We start from the raw sequence: 19,024 nt of genomic DNA on the forward strand, positions 1-19,024 counted from the left end.
CAAAAAAATATTTATAATTTTTTAAACTAATTGAGTAATTCGTATTTTAAATAAATGTGATAGATGTATTTGTAATTTTGAATTTAATCAAAATTTCTGTAAACCCCAAGAAGCTATATAATATAATTTCTCTCCACCAAACAAAAATCTATGTATTCGATCTGTGTCGTCATGGCGACGAGCCTGCCATGGAATCCTCTACTCCCCTCGAAACCTATACGCCTACACCACCACCACCACCACCACCACCACCGCCACCGCTCTCCCTTCGTACAGGCCTTTAGGCGCAGCGACTTCGATGGTTTCGCGAGGCGCATGGCCACCGGCGAGGTCTGGAGGGACGTGTGGCGGAGCGCCAACGACGGCTTCGAGCAACTCCTTTATGAGACCAAGAAGACGGCGGAGCGCATCGACCGTCGGTACTCCGTCTCGCGGCGGCTCTCGGCGGTCGCCCAATCCGCCTCCTACCGGGCCAGAGAGATCGACCGCGACTTGGAGATCACGCAGCGTTGGCGGACTTTTACCCTCGATTTCAGTCGGAATTGGCCGAGGGTTTGTTTTACTCTCTCTCTCTCTCTACCTATGTTTTGATGCTTTTATTTTATCTATTTGATTGTGTATTGAGTTCAGTATGAATTTTGACATTCTATGTATAGAACTGTGAACCAAGGACTTGTGAGAGCCTCCTGGTGAGTAGGAGGAAAAGCTAGTATCTGCAAGTTAGGGCATGGTTTTCAATTAAATTAGCTAATTAGATTTTATGAAATGTTGAGTGTTCTGAATCCAGCTGTATCTCATTAACCAAACTGAGCCAAGCCAAGTCAAGCCTTAAGTCTCATCAAATAGGGTTGGCTACACGAATCCTTCTTCTCCACATGGTAGTTAGTCCAATTAAGTAGATCCATATCTCTATTAACTACATTAGCCAATGTTAATCTAGGCCTATCCCGTCCCCTCTACTGTTATAGTATCGCATCTTTTTACTACTGTCTCTGTTGGTCTCCGTTGAATGTGACCAAACCATCACAATCGATTTTCTCTCAACTTATCTTCTATTGGTGCTACTCCTACCCATTCCCGAATACATTCATTCCTAATTTTGTCTTGTCTAATCTTGCCATACATTCACCTTAGCATCCTTATTTCAATCACACTCATCTTACATGTTGTTACTTGGTTGCCCAATACTCCATCCCATACAACATCGCTGGTTTAATAGCCATTCTATAGAACTTATTTTTGAGTCTAGTGGGTATTCGTTTATCGCATAGTACCCCAGATGTATTTCTCCATTTACACCATCCCGTCTTAATTCTATGGGTCACATCCGTATCAATCTCCCCCCGCTGTTGTAATAATCGACCTTAAATAACGAACATGTTCACTCTTAGGCAGTTCTTGGTTCTCAATTTTCACTTCTCCTCTACTGTTACTAAATTTACAGTCCATGTACTCTGTCTTAGTTCTGCTTATCCAAAAATTTTTAGATTCAAGAGCTTTTCTCCAAATATCCAACTTTGTGTTAACTTCTTCTCTAGTCTCATCCACTAGCACAATATGGTCTGCGAAAAGTATACACCATGGCACGTCATTCTAAATATTTTTCGTCAACTCATCCATAACTAAAACAAAAAGATAAGGGCTTAAGATAGATCCTTGGTGTAACCCAACAGTGATAGGAAATTCATTTGTTTCTCCAGCAGTCGATCTAATAGTGGTCACCACCCCTTCATATATGTCCCTAATCACATCAATGTAACTTTTTGTCATTTCTTTCTTCTCTAACACCCACCATATTCTATCTCGGAGCACTCTATCATATGCTTTCTCAAGGTCGATAAATACCATATGAATGTTTCTTTTATTTTTTCTATACTTTTTTATTACTTTCCTTAAAAGATAAATCACTTCCATTATTGACCTGCCGGGCATAAACCCAAATTGATTTTCTGACACCTTTGTTATATCTCGCAATCGGCGTTCCATCACCGTCTCCCACACTTTCATTATATGACACATTAGCTTGATTCCTCTATAGTTGCTGCAATTCTGGACATCTCTTTTATTCTTATATATTGGCACTAAAATACTCTTCCTCCACTCATCTGGCATGTTCCTAGTCAACAAAATTTTGCTAAACAACCTAGGCAACCAAGCAACTCTGTTTTTACCCAAGCATTTCCAAGTTTCAATAGGGATATCATCGGGTCCTAAAGTCTTATTTTATTTCATCTTCTTAAGTGCAATCTCCACTTCAAAGTTCCTAATCCTGAGATAAAATCTATAGTCTTGGTTTATCGTATTACTGGTCATTTCTTTCTCTATTGCCGTTCCTCCATATTTCTCATTTAATAGTTTCTCAAAATAGTTCTTCCATCTTTCCTTAATCTTTTCATCCTTCACCAATTCCTTAGAATTAAGGGTGTTCGCGGAATCGGTTTTGTGCGGTTTGCGGTTCGGTTTTGACCCGCCCGCATCTATGCGGTTTGGAAAAAAGTCAACCCGCAACCACCCGCAGTGCGATTTGCGGTTTGTGCGGATATGGTTTGCAGTTGTGCGGGCGGTTGTCGGCGGTTTGCGGTTTAGAATTTTTTCTTTAAAAATTAATTTTTGAGTTTTTTTTTTCCCATCGAATTTAGGCATCAGATTCATTTTATATATTTGTGATCATTTGACAACAATTTTCTGATGAGTTTACAAATAAAAATTGAATATCAATGCATTAAATAAAAGTACCCAAAATAAAGAGACCCTACACTAACATTTTTGCCATGAAAAAAATGTATATCAATGTAGAAAAAAATGTATATCAATGCATTAAAGGTTGTACTCAATTAGAATTGTCAATTCAGTAATCAATAATCAAACTAGAAGTTCCATTGACCACCAGAAAGAAAATTTTATTAGAAAAAAGTGGATGAGTCACCAATGAAAATTATATGAGAAATCAAGTGTAGGACTTGATAATTCTATGGCATTAAGAAAGTTGAGAAATACTTAAAAATAAGAATCATAGTGCCATAGAGAACATAATAGTGCTCCTGTTAAAGTTACAAAGTTGGTATATAAAAAAAAAAAATAATAATAATAATTAAAGTGCGGGCGGTTTTTGTGGGTTTAACCCGCGACCCGCCCGCAACCCGCAAATTTGTGATATTTCAAACCGCATCCGCCCTCATTATGTTTGCAAAATCGCCTATTCATATGCGGGTTGGGTGGTTTGAGCGGTTCGGATAAACCGTTGCCCACCCATACTTAGAATCATCACTCTTGATGCACTTAACTTGATTAAAATCTCTTATTTTCCTCTCTCGTATTTTAGTAAGTTTGTATACCCTCTTCTCTCCCTCTTTTATAGCGACCCGTGGTTGAGTGTTGTAGTTTATATCTTGTTTTCCACCCTTGTTTCTTTATATTTGAGCTTTGGGATGTGTTGAGCGAGTTTGGAACAGGTTGGTTGTGAGTTTGTGCAAGTGGTTGCTGCCCAGGTTTTTGCCTCTTCGCTCGAGCGAGACTTGGGTATTTGTCTCTTCGCTCAAGCGAGAAACTTTGCGCTCGAGCGTGCGTCTGCGTCTCTTTTAGACCTGAAGAGTGGCATTCTTCGCTCGAGCGAGATTTCTCACGCTCGAGTGAGCTCTGTATTCCTTCGCTCGAGCGAGCATTCTTGCGCTCGAGCGTGCGTCTGCGTTGGTGGGTTGTAGACCTAAAGTCTTGCTTTGTCCGTTCAAGCAAAGCTTCTTGCGCTCGAGCGAGGTTCTTTCGTTGTGTCTGGTCTCTCGAGCGACAACTCCTTCGCTCGCTTGAGCGAGCTTCGCATATATCAGATTTCAGCAGTGGGAATTTTATCACTTTTTCATTGTCTACTTCCTCCAAAACCCTAGATCCGACTCTCTCTCTCTCTCACTTCTTCTCTCAAAAAATACTCCATGCTCTAGGGCTTTCCTACCCTTCATCCTTGCAAAAAGGCTAGAGTTTGGTGTGGGCTTTCTTTTGATCCAAGAAAATACGAGTTTGGAGCACCTTAGGGTTTCTCTCATCTTTCCTTTTGAGCTTCTACTTGGAGGTAAGGATTTCTTGAGTTATATATATAGGTTATGTATTGTTGTTGTTGATTTAAAAGTTTCCTTGAAAGATTAGTGTTGATTTTGATTTTGTGACCTAAAATGTGGAGTTTTCAAGATGGGTTTAATCTCAAATCATTTTACTAAATACTAGTGGGCTTGTTTAGTTATTGAACTCAAGGGGATGATTTAATGGGATTTCTTTACGGGGATGGGAAATGTTTGGTTCTTTGGTAAAAACCCTAGAAATTTAGGGATTTTTGGAGAATTTGGAATATGTTCATGAAATTATTTTTTCCTTCTTTGAATAGAGGTTGATTGAGTATAAATTTCATAATGTGTTTGCAAGAATGGTAACCTTTTATATATAATGAGATGGAGAAATTGTTTTTTTTTTTAAAAAATTTCATGTGTAGCCCTTGATGAGACGATGTTGCTATGACTTGTGAAATGAGGGAATTGTGGTATGAATGGATGGTTTATGGTTGACTTGTGAAAGACAATGAAGGAAAGAAATGGGAAATTGTAAATGTGGCATTATTGTAGAGATTTTGAACATGAAGAAATGTTATGAATTATGGAAATTATTGCATTGCAAACCATTTCATTTATTATTGTGCATTGTGGTTCTAAATCGAAGGAATTTGCATTCACGACAGAAAATGATTTGTATGAGAAATATGGTAATGTGAATGGGGTAAATACGTGGTAAGTCCGGATAGAGGGTGTAGATGAACTTTGTTAAGTTGGCCTGAGTGTCCATGGTGAAAGACCAGAAAACCGCGCGGATAGGTGTCGAGCCTTCCGGTCACCGGTAAAAATGACAGTTTGGTAGTGCTTGTTGAGCCTACTTGCAGACACCAGCCTAGGGATTACCAGTGTCGTATTTACCGCCCCTATTGAATTAATATTAGAAGTTTGAAATTGATGAAATCACATGATAATATTAAGAACATGGTAATTTTAAAACAATGTATTGAAATGAATATTTTTCCTCATTGATTAACCTTGGCATAGCATTGCATTTACATTTACTTTTGTGTTGAGGAAAAAGCATAACTATATATACTTCGTGAGAATTCTCTACTGGGCTTTATGCTCACCCCTATGGGATTTGGTGCAGGTAAAGATGTCGTGATCCCACCGAGCTAAGGGTGTGGATGTATTTTGGTGAAGAGTAGTCTTGTTTTTATTTTTGTTGTGATATTTTTGTAAGCCAAGGGCTAATATGTTTGGGTCCGAGAGACCATTTCATGTAACCGGACTACTGCCTTGGAAGATGTAAGCCCTTAAGGGCATTTTATTATTTTGAGATTAGATGCCTTACATGCTATAGATTCAAGTGATTCATTTATCGTTGAATGTATATTTGCATGTGAACTTTTGTATAAACTCTCTCATTTTCTATGTAAAGATGGATGGTTCATTGTCATGGCTTAGTGGATGTTAATTAATATGGGTTGATCATGTTGGTTTATTTTCGGGACGCTACATCTTTACTGTCTAGTCTAGTGTATAGGTCATCATAAGCTTTCAATTTTGCCTCTTTCACTGTTTTTTTGACCTCCTTATTAGCCAATCTATAGCTCTTAAGGTTTTCTTCAGTTCTATCCTTCTGCCACTTTTTAAAGCACTATTTTTTTTGCCTTAACTATTGCTTGAACCTCTTCTCTCCACCAAGTTTCCCTAGAGCTGGGTCCCGTCCCTTTCGACTCTCCAAGTACTTCCCTTGAGATTCTCCTTATGCAATTGGCCATCGAGTTCCACATAGTGTTAGCATCATCTTCCAACTCCCAAGCACCTTCCTTATCCATTCTATTCTTAAATATTTCTACTTTATCCCTTTTTAGGTCTCACCATCTCGTCCTATGATGCCCACCATCCTTCCTAACTTAGTATTTCCCTCTAAAGCATAAATCTAGTGCCAAAATCCTATGTTGAGAGATCAGGCTCTCTCTAGGAATCACCTTACAATCATTGCATTTTAGGCGGTCCACTTTTCTCACTAAGAAGTAATCTATTTGGCTCTTAATTGACCTACTCTCAAAAGTTATCAAATGTTCCTCCCTCTTCTTATACATAGTATTGGCCACCACCAGGTCAGAAGCTAACGCAAAATCTAAGATACTCTCTCCAACCTCATTTCTGTCACTAAAACCGTATCCACCATGCATCCTTTCATAGCCTAGTTTATCTATGCCTACATGGCCATTAAAATCTCCATCTATAACCAGGTTCTCTCCTACTCATGTCTCCTGTAAGATCTCATCCATTTGCTCTTAAAAATCCCTCTTAGTCTGATCATCTAATCCTACTTGAGGGGCGTATGCACTAATAACGTTCATAATATTTCCTCCAATAACTAGTTTAATTAACATAATCCTATCCCCTTTCCTAATGACCGCCACTACATTCTCCACAAGGCCCTTGGCAATTAAGATTCCTATCCCATTCCTGCGTCTATCCTTACCACTATAATACAGTTTAAAATCGGTATCCTCAAATTCCCTAGCTTTTTCGCCTGTCTACTTAGTTTCTTGTACGCAAGCTATACTAACTCTTTTCCTAATCATAACATCTACCAACTCCATTGTTTTACCAATTAAGGTTCCTATATTCCAAGTGACTACCCTAAACCTATAGTCTTGGACTAGTTTCTTTACCTGCGCTCGTCCAGAAAAAAGAGAGAACCTTTGGCCATTTTTCACTGCACCCAGGCGTCGATGCGGCGCCCCTTGCTCACTTTTCGAAACACCCGGAGGCAGGCGCAACGCGTCACTTGAGGGTAACGACCTAACATTTAAACGATTCAAAGTAGGATTCATTGTCATAAGGGATCCGAGCGGCTTTTTTACGTGTTGGCTATCGGCTACCTAACACACAACCCTCCTCCTTAACCCGGGCTTGGGACCGGCAGAGCTGTATCTCATATGTTGCTAAAATTATTGGTGCTTTTCTACGGTCTATTATGAAAGAGTTTCTATTAATTTAATGAAAAAAACATTAAGATTGGTTGTATTGTTTAGGAATTTTGCCAAATTTTAACCCCAAATCTTATCTTTACTTGGTTCACATAACCCTAAACCTTGGAAATTCGACTCATGCCACCAATAGCTTCAATAATGTACCATGGGTTTGAGCTCTTATTAACAACACTGGAAATCTGACTCATTATCATCCTCTTGTCAAGAAAAACATCAAGATTATTCTAGTTATTTTATTTATTTTTTATTTTTTTTGTCCACATGCACACACACACACACACACACACACACACACACACACACACACACACATCTATATATATAGGATTCATGGTTTGGCTCTTGACGTTTATCAAGGCCAAAAACTAAAGAAATAGTCTGATAGAATTACTTAGGATAGTTTTCAAAAGAAGATCTGAGAAACTTTTTGAATGATGAGATCATTCCTAGTTTTTAAAAATAAAAATAAAAACAAAAAGATTCCCTGTTACTAAGGTAAATAAACTTGAAATTGTTCCGATGGTGATTTTAGATGTTTTTGTCTTGTTAATTAAATCAGTTACTAAATGCATCCTTGGAATTTGCTGAAGTGTTGATGTTTATAGCAGCAAGGGCTTTCGTGAGAGATATACTTGATATATACTTCTGAACTTTTAATGTTCTAGACATTTTAAACCCTAGGATCTTTATCCATATACTACATGAAGATTAATTGTTAGGAGGGCTATCGAGGATTGAACTTTGGAAGGGGAACCAGTTCCATAACTTGTGTCTACATGGGCTTTCTTTGCCATGTAATGTGGCATTATCAAATGTTGACACATTTTCTACTCATCATGTTGAGATCACCAGGGGTTCCCTCTATGTCAACCGCATGAGGTGACGTGACACAAGAATCACACAACGCACATTTTTCTCGTTAGCTTCCCTCTTAGGTCGGTCCATATTGCTTTTGAGTGAGACTAACAAACATGGTGCCTTAGCCTTTGACCTAGTTGGTCAAGAATAATGTATAGAAAGCACTTCTTATAAGCTTGTTATAATGTGCTTGCCCTTCTTTCCCCCTCTCCGAGCTTTTTGTAGTGTGTCCTTATCTATCTCCCCTTCCTTGGCTGACTGAACCTTCAATTTCAAGCAAGTTCTCTTTTTTTTTTTTCACGTAATAATAACTCGTTTGGAACATCCTCGTCTTGCATGAATGTCTCTACACCTAAGCATGTTCTTCTTATGTCTTGTGATTCCTTCTCTAGAATGGCACCACATTATCTCACACCATGCCGGGATGGGAACAAGGCGGTAAGGACCCTCTCAGGGTTGGTTCATTGATCATTGCATCTAGTGTTACCTATGTTGGTTGTTAGAATTGAAGGTTCACCAAGTTGCTCGTCTTACTCTCCCTTAAGGGATTTGTACTTGACCAATCTTAGAGAAAGAACACCAAGATCATGTATTATACTGTGTTCATTTTCCTACATATTTTGTGACATTTGGCTCCATTATTAGTTGAATTGAGATCGCTCCACTAGTAGGATGTTAAACTTAGTAGAGGCCACTTGTCTCTTGCACTTGGTTGATCACAATCTCCACTAGTAGGATGTTAAACTATCATCTGCTCTATACTCTTCTGAATCTAAGGAGTATGTTCCATATTCTTTATGACCTTTGGCTCCACTGGCAAAGGATCACCTATTTCTTGTACTTGCTTGGCTTTGTGCCCTTGACTTGTGTGGTGAGTTGGTCTCCATGGCCTAACCACCCGTATATATAGTAAGCTTGCTCCGTCTCTAGGCAAGCAATCACCTTCTTTTGGTTAGAAGCTTTGGTTCATCTTTTCTATACCTCCGTTGGCCGTCTCTCTCTCTCTCTCTCTCTTAGGCCGCCTTAGCTTTCACCCAACCCAATTCTAGTGGTTTGGTGCCTCCTAGCTGTCTACAATAATTATACTTTTATTCATACTTTGGTTAGTACTTTATCCTACAACAATCTTTTGTCTCTAGGCAATTCTTTTTTCTTTCTATTTTATAAATTTGGCAACCTAGTTTAGTTGTATTGCTTTGTTATTTGTTGGTGCTAGAAGATGAATTGTTGTTTTTTGTGTTGCTGAAAGAGAAGTTTTATTAATTGTCTGATTTCTTTTTTCTTTTTTTTTTCTCTGTTCTTGCAGTACAGGAAGCAACTTAATGACTTTTCAAACACTCCTATTGGAAAAAGTTTTGCTGTGAGTATCACCCAATTTCATGTTGCATGCTGTGCACTTATTGATTGAACTATGTGGCATGATGTTGTTCATCATGTCTAATGAACTTTTTGGTAGGTTAAAGTTAATAGAGAACAATAGGTCCATCCAATAGTTTGGATTAGATTTCTAATCTATTCTGGCTGCTATATTGAGAATTTGAGTTTGATTGAATCAGCAAGTGTGATATATAATATTAATTATGTAAATGTTAGTCAGAGGGAGCACCTATTCCACAGTGAGTATATTAAGTGGGGAATAGACAAGGCAATGATTTTAATTTTGTTTTTGAAACTAATACTGGTAGCCTAATATTCATGAATTACATTTAAGTATTTCAATTTTCATATATTGTAGTCTCTGGCTGTGCAATTTTCTGTAAGCTCACTTTGTATTTGTTTATATGTGTAGACAATATTCTTCATCTGGTTTGCACTATCTGGATGGCTGTTTCGCTTCTTGATATTAGCAACATGGATACTGCCATTTGCGGGTCCTCTTCTCATTGGAACAGTTGCCAATAATTTAGTCATTAAGGTAAAACAAGCTGCCATTACTTTTCATAGACATTTGTGTTTTTGTATTGATAAATTATTGTTGTTTTAATTTTGTTGATTTGCAGCTGTGCTGGTAATAATGTAATGTACCATCTCATATTACACATGGGGCAATTGGATATAAGCTTAAGTCCTCTTTCAGCATTCAATAAATCAACTCTTGCTTGTCTTTGGTTTTGCCTCATAACACATCCAAATATCCCTCCGTCCTTGGCTTCAGCTAGGATTCACTTTTTTTTAAGAACTGTGTGACATGCCCACCCTTCGTTAGAAATTTTTGTCAGACATGTTTGATTGTATTTGTGCCCCTCTCCTATACTTCTTGTTAGTTGCATTTTGTTGGTGACGGTCTCACATGTTTGTAGCCAGTTTAGTGAAATACATTATAATTCTCACAGGCCGCAGCTGGCTTGCTCTAAATTCACTGACAACTCTTCTACAATGCTTTCCAGTAATATTGGTTCCTCAATTGAATTTATGGAGCGCACACACTTTCTCATAAATTACTTACTATATCCAGTGAGATATTAATACTAGTACTCATAATATGTGTTCAAATGTGTGGGTTTTGAGAGATTAAGTGAAGCCATTGTGGCCATGGAAAAATCTACATAACCGAACTGTTTGGCATATTGTTTTAATTGATTTGAGCAGGGAGCTTGTCCGGCTTGCAAGAGGCAGTTTGTGGGTTTAAAGAGCCAAGTAGTTCGCTGCACGGGTTGTGGAAATATTGTATGGCAACCACAAGGGGATTTCTTCTCGAGAGGTCGTGGAGGCAGTAATCCATCTTCCTCAAAGTCTGAACCTGAAATAATTGACATTGACTTCGAGGAGAAATGAGTAGAGAGCTGGTGATGTGGATTCAACAAGGCACAGAGGATAGGAGACAGATGAGAATGGAAGAGTCGTCTCATAACTTACACGTGAGTTTGGACTCATGTTTTATGTTTTTGTGTATATTAGTTCTCTTGTATTCAGAGTGTTCGTAGGAATTAAATGTGTTAAATTTGTATACTATCTTTGCCTTTGCCTTTACCCGCAAAGTTGACAAATAAGAACCACAGCCAAAACTGTCATACTCAAATTTTCTGCTATTGCTGGGCTGTTATTTCAGTGTACAGGTTGATGTGGAGTAGTTCTAAGAAATGCTGCTTTTGTATTTTATTTGAAGAATCTAATTTCATTCAACTTCCCCACTATACATCTATGTGAAGATTTTTTTATTTTTATTTTTATAAAGACCCAAAATATAGTTTATATCTAGTCTTCTTTTAAAGATATGGGGAAGGGGGAGTCATCAATCGATAGGGGCAGAGTGAACCTGCGACCGGTGATCAATGGTATGCATAGACGGGGAGGGTTTAACGAAGCTCCTTCACAGATGACATTGGATTATGATGTGAAGAGATGTTTTAGATGCTAAATTGTAGTACTCCCTCTTTCTCTGTCTATCTCTTTCTTTTCGTAATGAAAATGATAGATTGGTGTTATATATTAACAACAATTAACATTAAAAATGATTACATATGGTGGAAGGATAGAAGGCATACTAAATGAAAGTAAAATGAGTTTGCATCAGCATGGCTTTTATTATAAAATTACTTTTAGATTTTCATTTTAATTATCAGTTTTTAGTTTGTTTTAACTTTGGGTTTACTTGTGGTTTTATTACAATTTTTTATTTATAGTTTATATCTTAAATAAGTTAGGTTATCTATAAATTAGGAAAGATATATTTTAGCTTTCCATATTATCATTTTTAGCTTATTTTTAGTTTTTCATTTTAATTATCAGTTTTTAGTTTGTTTTAACTCTTGGGTTACTTGTAGCTTTATTACAATTTTTTATTTATAGTTTTTATCTTAAATAAGTCAGATTATCTATAAACTAGGAAAGATATATATTTTAGCATTCGATATCATCATTTTTTTAGTTTATTGATGTAACAATTTAGATAGTGGTTCAAAAGTTGATAATAAAAAAGGTAACAAATAAAAGTAATTCTCTCTTTAATTTTTAGTAATTAATTTTTGTAATTTGCTTGTGTCATTATTTTTGCTGCATAAAATATTCTTACACAAATTTTTAAAACAAAAAAATATATTATATATATGAGAAATTACAACCAGAATCTCATCTAATGAGTAAATATTAAATATAACGATAATATTATGTGACTAATTTTATTTTTGACTTGATTTTTGATTTATTTTACCTAAGTGCATCTTTAATCTTTTACCAAATCCTTAATCAAATTTATAAAATAAGATCCAATCAATTTATCAAACTTATATTAATCAAGTTTTTTGAAAAGTTTCATCAAATGAAAAATAAATTGAATCTTTTATCAAACTTCAACAACTATTTTTTTATTTAAATTTAACAAAATTGTTAAAAGATAAAATATTAGAGACAATTTTTTTAAAAAAATCTGAATTGAGATAATGTTTTTGAGATATATTAGGTGTATTTTTTTAGAAAAAAAAAAATGATTTTTACTAGTTCTAGAAATTATTGAAAAAAAAAAAAAAAAAAGGTTGGGAGATGGTGTACGTGAGACACCGGGAAAGGTGGCAGTTGCCGTGGGGCGAAGGCAAAGTGAATTAGGTGACCCGCAACCAAACACCAGTAGCACGAAAAATTATTTGGTGTTTTTAAAATATTTTATATTTTTTTATTAATTACTATATATTATATTTTTTAATTATAATTATAAATTTCATCCTCTTTACTAATTATATTCTCCGTAAAACACCACATAATCGCACTTCAAAACAATCCATAATTATAATTACTCCAGTCCAGTAGCAGAGCAGAGGTTTTATTGCATCACATTTCAGGAAACAAATAACCCAAAATACATACTCCATAAATAAATATTAAAAATAAATAAATAAACTCTAGTCTCTTCGGGAGCACCACCAGCGCTTCACTCTCTCTCTCTCTCTCTCTCTCTCTCTCTCGATTCTTTTACTCTACATACACATACACGTAAAACCTAGGTAGGCGAGGCGTGAATTGATCTGGATCGATTTCCTCGGGGATGGGCGATTCGAAGTCGAACTCGAACTCAGATAGAGCAGTCGGCGAAGAAGTTTCGAGACTGATCGATTCGGCCAAGGAGTTACAGGACTCAGCTTCTTCGTTGATTTCAAGAACGACTCGCGAAGACGAAGCCCTGCGACAGCGAGCCCTCGCTCTTGATTCCGCTATTCGCACCCTCCGTTGTTCTATTTCCTCCTTAGTCCGTAATGGCAATTTGGATCCCAAAGAGGCCGACAAAGTAACAACTACTCCAAATCTCATTCTCTTTCTCTTGCTCTTGCTTTCTATAGAATACAAGTTTTATTTATTTATTTATTGAGATTTTGGATGATATACTCACACTACAGTTTCCTTTCTGTTTCTCTAGTTGGAAGAAGAATTATACAGATCTAGCTACATATTGAGTGAAGGAGATGCGGCCGCTTTTATTCCCAGGAAATCTCATGGTGCCTTTCTGTGTTGTGTTTACTCATTTCATTTATCTATCTATTTTTTTTTATTATTATTTTTTTTATGAATGGGGTTTTTGTTAATTGCATTCGAAAGATGTGATGATTAACTTGCTATTGATTGACGGCAGGACGGTTCTTGAGTATGTTTCTCGGTCCAATTAATGTCCGTGCCACTAGGAAGGATGTTCAATTGAAAGTCAAAGAGGAGTACAATAGCTTCAGGGTATGCTGACCTACCTTTTCTAGCTCATTTTTTTCTTTTCTGCTTGGAAATATTAACATTATATTAAGTTGTTTGGTGAATTTTGTTCCCCCGAGTGATGATTTCATTGCAACAAATGGAGCCTTGTTGATACTTTCTTTCTTTCTTTCTTTCTTTCTTTCTTTCTTTTTTAATATATTTTTTTAACGTGCCCTGTGGATGGATGATCTACAAACCATTTGGAGCGTCCATATCATTTGCTCGGGTTTTTAACTTCCAATTTTTTAAGTCACTTCTAATTTTGTTTTGGATTTTGTCGAGTATAGGTAAATGACTCCTGTTAAGTCTGGCAAGTCAGGCCATGCTCCATCAATAGTGAGTGCAGTTGATTCAAAGCTGAAATGAAACACAAAAGTATATTGGGGAATTGCTCTATCTGCTTAAGGGGCTTTGTAACCCCAAGTCAATATTTGTGTTAAGTCAAATGGTGCAGAGTACATGAACGGGGGTTGGTTTGCTTAGGGCTCTCTGGGTTGATACTTGATGAATTGGAGGAAATGAGAATCGTTAAATGCCTGTCATTTCTGTGAATAAAGGGGGATTGTAAAGATATTCTGATTTTGACATCGGAGGGGTTATTAGTGGCAATTGAGTGCTCCATTACAACAGTAAGCACCAATGAAGATTTTGCAAAGATTTTTTTTTTTTTTCAAATAAAAAAAAAAAAAAAAAATGAAAATGCGAAGGGATCTCAACAGAACCATATGTATGGGTTATGAAATGAATTTAAATCTTTTTATGTTTCTTGGTATTTTATATCAAGGGTCTAAAGAGGAAATTGGGAACCCTTTTGAGGTTAATAAAAGCGTAGGGTCTTGAAAAAAAAGTAATGTGATGTTGTAGAATTTGAAGGGAATTAAGGCTTTGTTATTAGAATCATACGATTTACGATTAGAATCGTACGATTCAATTTGATTAAGTGGGTAATCGATGTGAACAGGTTGCGTGAATCGTGAATTGTAATTTACCCTTAAATAATTTTACTTATAATTTTACCCTTAAGGGGTGTCAGTGTAATTTACCCTTAATAATTTTACTCGTAGGAAAAATAAGCACACTCATTATTCTTTGGCCATCAATGTGCTAAATGTAAATGATTTATGTTGGGGTGATTTTTTTCTGATACATATTGTTTTTACCTAAAGAAAAAGATATGCAATTGTAAATGTTCTTCCCTTACCCCATGTCATGGAATAATGATTGAGGCTGTTAGATTTGTTTTCGTATGGGTGTTTCTGAGATATATCTTTGATGTTTCATTGGCTAATGGTGGTCAAAAGCCTCAGGCATTAGAAGAGAAATATAGTGGACCTTTTCTTCCGCCATCTGGTGGTGTTCTTGATAGTGAATGAACCAAGGAATGGCTGAATGGGTTTTATTAACAATGTGAGAGGTTTGTTAATTGTTATACGTGGAGGATGCTTCTGTGCTTATCTGACTCTTATTTCTATGTTGTGTATATTTTGATTCTATCTACTCTCAGTATGCAATCAAGCAATTCCTTAAACCATCTCCTAATAATTTTCATCTTGTTATAATATAATTGTTCTCATAATTTTTTATGCCATTGTGGACAGGATAGAACTGCGTTTCTGTTTCTTTTTTTCCCATCACTGCTACTTGTGTTAAGGACATGGATATGGGGCGGGTGCTTACCTGCATTGCCAGTTCAGCTTTACCAGGTACTTATGTGGACACAAGTCTTTGTATAACTCCTCTTCTTCATCTGATTTATTTTTTATTTTTGTATTTTGCTTTTGTTTTTGTTTTGAACCATACTGAGCATAGCTTTTTCAGGCCTGGTTATTATATCTCTACACAGGTTTGGCTTTGCGAGAGAACATTCTTAGAGTGAATGGAAGTGATATTCGCCCATGGTAATTGGATATGATTTTTTATGCATTTAGTTGTTCAGATGGTTATGCTCTTATCCTTCACCAGGTCAATTATTTTGATTGAGAATGTGTTTCTTTTAATTTATCATAGAGCTAGATGTTAGTAATTTTCATTTCCTGTACTGTACCTTTCAGGGAGAAAAGGGACTTTTAAAATTTTTCAGGCAATGAATTTATGAAATAAAATAGAGTTAGTGCCAGAAGAATCATTTTGTAACTTCCATGCGTAAAGATAGTATGATATTACGGTAAATGAATTCCATTTACTCTGTAGTCTAAGATTCACTGCGATTACAACAAGAATAGTGAGGGCAGAGTGTATGAGAAAAAATGTGGTTGTCAATAACAAAAGAATAGAGGATATGGTTCTAGATGGAGCTGTATGTTGTAAAAGAATTCATCTAGTTGACTTTAACTAGAGGGATTAAACTTTGTTGAATTGCATATTTCTGGTGGTCTCTTGTTCTCTTATATTGATACTTATGTGCCACTACATTCTAATTCCAGGAATATGTTGAATATAGTTTTAACTTATGTCATGCTCTTTTATTCAACTGGTCCCTCATTACATTAACTTAATTTGCCAAGTTGCTTCATGACTTAGATGACAATGTGAAAATGCAGTGGATTTCTTTGTGATTCTCATCTGCCCCATCCTTGATTAATAGACAACCACAGGACATCTTAATTCATGACACTTGTGTTATTGTAGGTGGATATACCATCACTACTTTGCTATGGCTATGGCACTTATCAGTCTCACTTGGGAGATAGAAAGGGAACCTGATTGTGCCCAGAAGCAGGTTACTATATTTGAATTGTATATTGAAATTTAGTTTACTTCTTTATTTATTGAGACTGTACATGTATTGTGCAGAGAGGGGTACAACTGTTCCTGAAATGGGCCATCATGCAAGGTGTTGCAATGCTTCTACAAAATAGATATCAACGGCAAAGACTCTACACACGTATTGCACTGGGCAAGGTGCAACTAGAGAAAACCTTTTTATTTTCTTCTTTTCTTCCTGTCCATGCTCTTTTTGAAGCATTGACTTCTTGCATGGTTTGCTGAAATTTAATGAGTTCTTTTGCCTGTGCTGGTGGAAATAACCATGCATATCAATCTTAGCTGATGCATGTTAGTTTTTTTTATAACCCACCAAAATGCCAATGGAACTTCATTTTGGTGGGCATTATCAGAAATTTTTAGGTTGCTGATGTTTTTTCTCTAAAGGTCTGGCGAGGCTCTTACCTTTTGATCCTTTTGCTGGTCATAGGCTAGGAGAATGGATGTTGTTTGGGGAGAAACTGCTGGAGTCGAAGGTCAACTGTGGCTGTTGGCACCCATTCTATTCATATTGCAGGTGATTCAAGCTATGCAAATGACTGTCTTGGGGATCATGGCCATGATGATTGTATTAATATATGCTTTGTGCTTCTAGTCATTTTGAATCAAACATGAAAGTGATCTGAATCAAGATTATTGAATTGACAAATATTTTTCCCACAATACCTTACCGAACTTTTTTTCTACGGAAAGGAAATTATTTCATTAAATATCATACCCGTCGTTACAGACAAACATATATAAGTGTTTTCTTTCATTTCTTGCAGAAGTTGTAGTCATATTATTAATCTCTTTCTGTTTTCCATCTGAGAATTTTGTAGTTTTGTGTATCAAGTTTCTTCTTTTCATAACCTTCTCTCTCTCTCTTTGTAAATTTCTTGGCCCACTTGTCGCTATGTAGTTCGTGGAATGACTAGTGTACATATCAAGATATTAGAGAGAAGAGGTATTATACTCTCCAAAAGGAAATAATCCATAAATCTTTGCATGATGATCATTAGTAGCTCAATCTTTTGCTGGAAAAAGACAATGAAGTACTTCAAAAGAAAATTACTAACGGCCTGCCATCAATGTCATTAACTATGGCTTCTCAAGGCTCAAGGCCTTGCATTTGCTCTATAGTTGTACCAGATATTTTCTTCAGTAGTAGTCCTCCGAAGTACCAAATATTTTCTTCAGTATTAGGCCTTGGAAATCAATTGTTCTCTTTCATTTGTTACAAATCCAATTAAAGAATTACCCTAAAGACTGAGCCAAATCAAAGTTACCATTATTTGTGTGTACACTGATTTCAGGGTTTTGAAGCATATGTCGGAATGCTGCTACTTAAAACTGCACTGGTTGGTGTTGTTTCGGAGTGGCAGGTAAGAACTATCTTATAGTATTAAGCAGACCCGCTGGAGTTCTATTTTCATGGCTTTTATTTTTGTGACGTGCTTGAGCTTTCCAGGTTAAATTCTTAATTACATTTCAGTATATAAGCTCAAGTAATTTACTGTCATGTAGCACTAAATGGATTGCCTAACTTGATTTGGCAGGTGACCACTTGTGGGATCCTTCTGATTATCATGGCAGGTGGGAATTTTGCAAACACAGTAGAAACACTTTTGGCAAAATCTCGGTTTAAAGCAAAAATGAAGAAAAGTAAAAGTAAGCCAGAACTAAATCCACAATCCCATTCTTAAGAATTTGTGAATGGAGATTCTTTTGCTCACTGAGTTGAGGATATGGGAACAGGAATTAGGAAAATTTTCTTACTCAACCCATTCTTACTTGTAACAACTTTTTCACCTTTTTACTTGTAGACCATCAATGCTGTTTGTGAGTGCGACCTTTGATTGCATACAATTGAGCTGTAGGTTGGTTGTTAAAGTTTGAACTAAAAGGTCAATCATACATACTGTGACAGTTATGCTTGATGTTTTCACACACAGCTTCGATTTTTATTTTTTATTTTTGTCATTTAGGTGATGTGTAATTTGTCTTGGATGTTGAGGTGTGTGATACTAACATTTTGGCACATAGCATTATCATTTTCTATTTTAGTGTACAAATGTTCAAACAGATTATGCCATTACTCTTTTTGAGTGCTTTACGTTGCTGTCTTCTGTCTCATTTTGGAGGACCATTTACGGTGTGTTTGGTTTGAAAATTTGAGAAAGAATTTGGAAAAAGAAATGAAAAAGGTAAGTAAAATGTGAATAAAATATATTTATATTTTATTTAGTTTTACACATTTTTTTTTTTTTTTTTTTTTTTCCAAATCTTCCAACCAAACATAGCATTAGGATTACGAAATTAGTGTGAACATTACACTTTCTTTGTAGTGTTACAATTGTTTTTCGAACTTTTTATCTGTGCAAGTCTTGTGGTTACTTATTCATGTACTAGAAACTGTGGTAAACCATTGTAGCCTACACCCTCCAAAAGTTATAATTTTGGAGATTGAGCAGGAATGAAACTATTCAAGTTATACCCTTCCGTTTCACAATGGTACGAGTAGCTTAAATATGGGTGTAAAGACATCACAAAGTTTTACTTTCCTGTCATAAAATCTCTATTCTTTTCGTAAATTTCCAGAGAAAATGACAAGATTAGTTTGATTTGTTGTAGATGTGTACATTAGGATTATGTTTGTTTGGATGGATTAGAGTAGATGATATCAACATTTTTATGACTGTACGT

General features: G+C 36.1%; 2 protein-coding genes across 2 annotated transcripts; both read left to right on the forward strand.

The window, feature by feature from the left end:
• The first annotated feature begins 85 nt into the window (after nt 1–85).
• LOC145789252 (uncharacterized) lies at nt 86–11,026 on the forward strand. The gene is made up of 4 exons (XM_082911421.1): nt 86–552; nt 9,210–9,263; nt 9,693–9,818; nt 10,493–11,026. The coding sequence occupies exons 1-4, from the start codon at nt 151–153 to the stop codon at nt 10,676–10,678; spliced, it is 768 nt and encodes a 255-aa protein (XP_082767547.1). The 5' UTR covers nt 86–150; the 3' UTR covers nt 10,679–11,026.
• A 1,578-nt stretch (nt 11,027–12,604) lies between these two features.
• LOC114314861 (uncharacterized) lies at nt 12,605–18,434 on the forward strand. The gene is made up of 10 exons (XM_028261386.2): nt 12,605–13,121; nt 13,251–13,329; nt 13,464–13,558; nt 15,175–15,279; nt 15,395–15,474; nt 16,205–16,295; nt 16,370–16,477; nt 16,770–16,856; nt 17,635–17,703; nt 17,878–18,434. Exons 1-10 carry the CDS (start codon nt 12,882–12,884, stop codon nt 18,022–18,024), a joined length of 1,101 nt encoding a protein of 366 aa, XP_028117187.2. The 5' UTR covers nt 12,605–12,881; the 3' UTR covers nt 18,025–18,434.
• Nucleotides 18,435–19,024: the final 590 nt, after the last annotated feature.

The sequence above is a fragment of the Camellia sinensis genome, unplaced genomic scaffold (assembly GCF_055761805.1).
Source record: "Camellia sinensis isolate YWXY unplaced genomic scaffold, ASM5576180v1 Unanchor11, whole genome shotgun sequence".
NCBI lineage: Eukaryota > Viridiplantae > Streptophyta > Magnoliopsida > Ericales > Theaceae > Camellia > Camellia sinensis.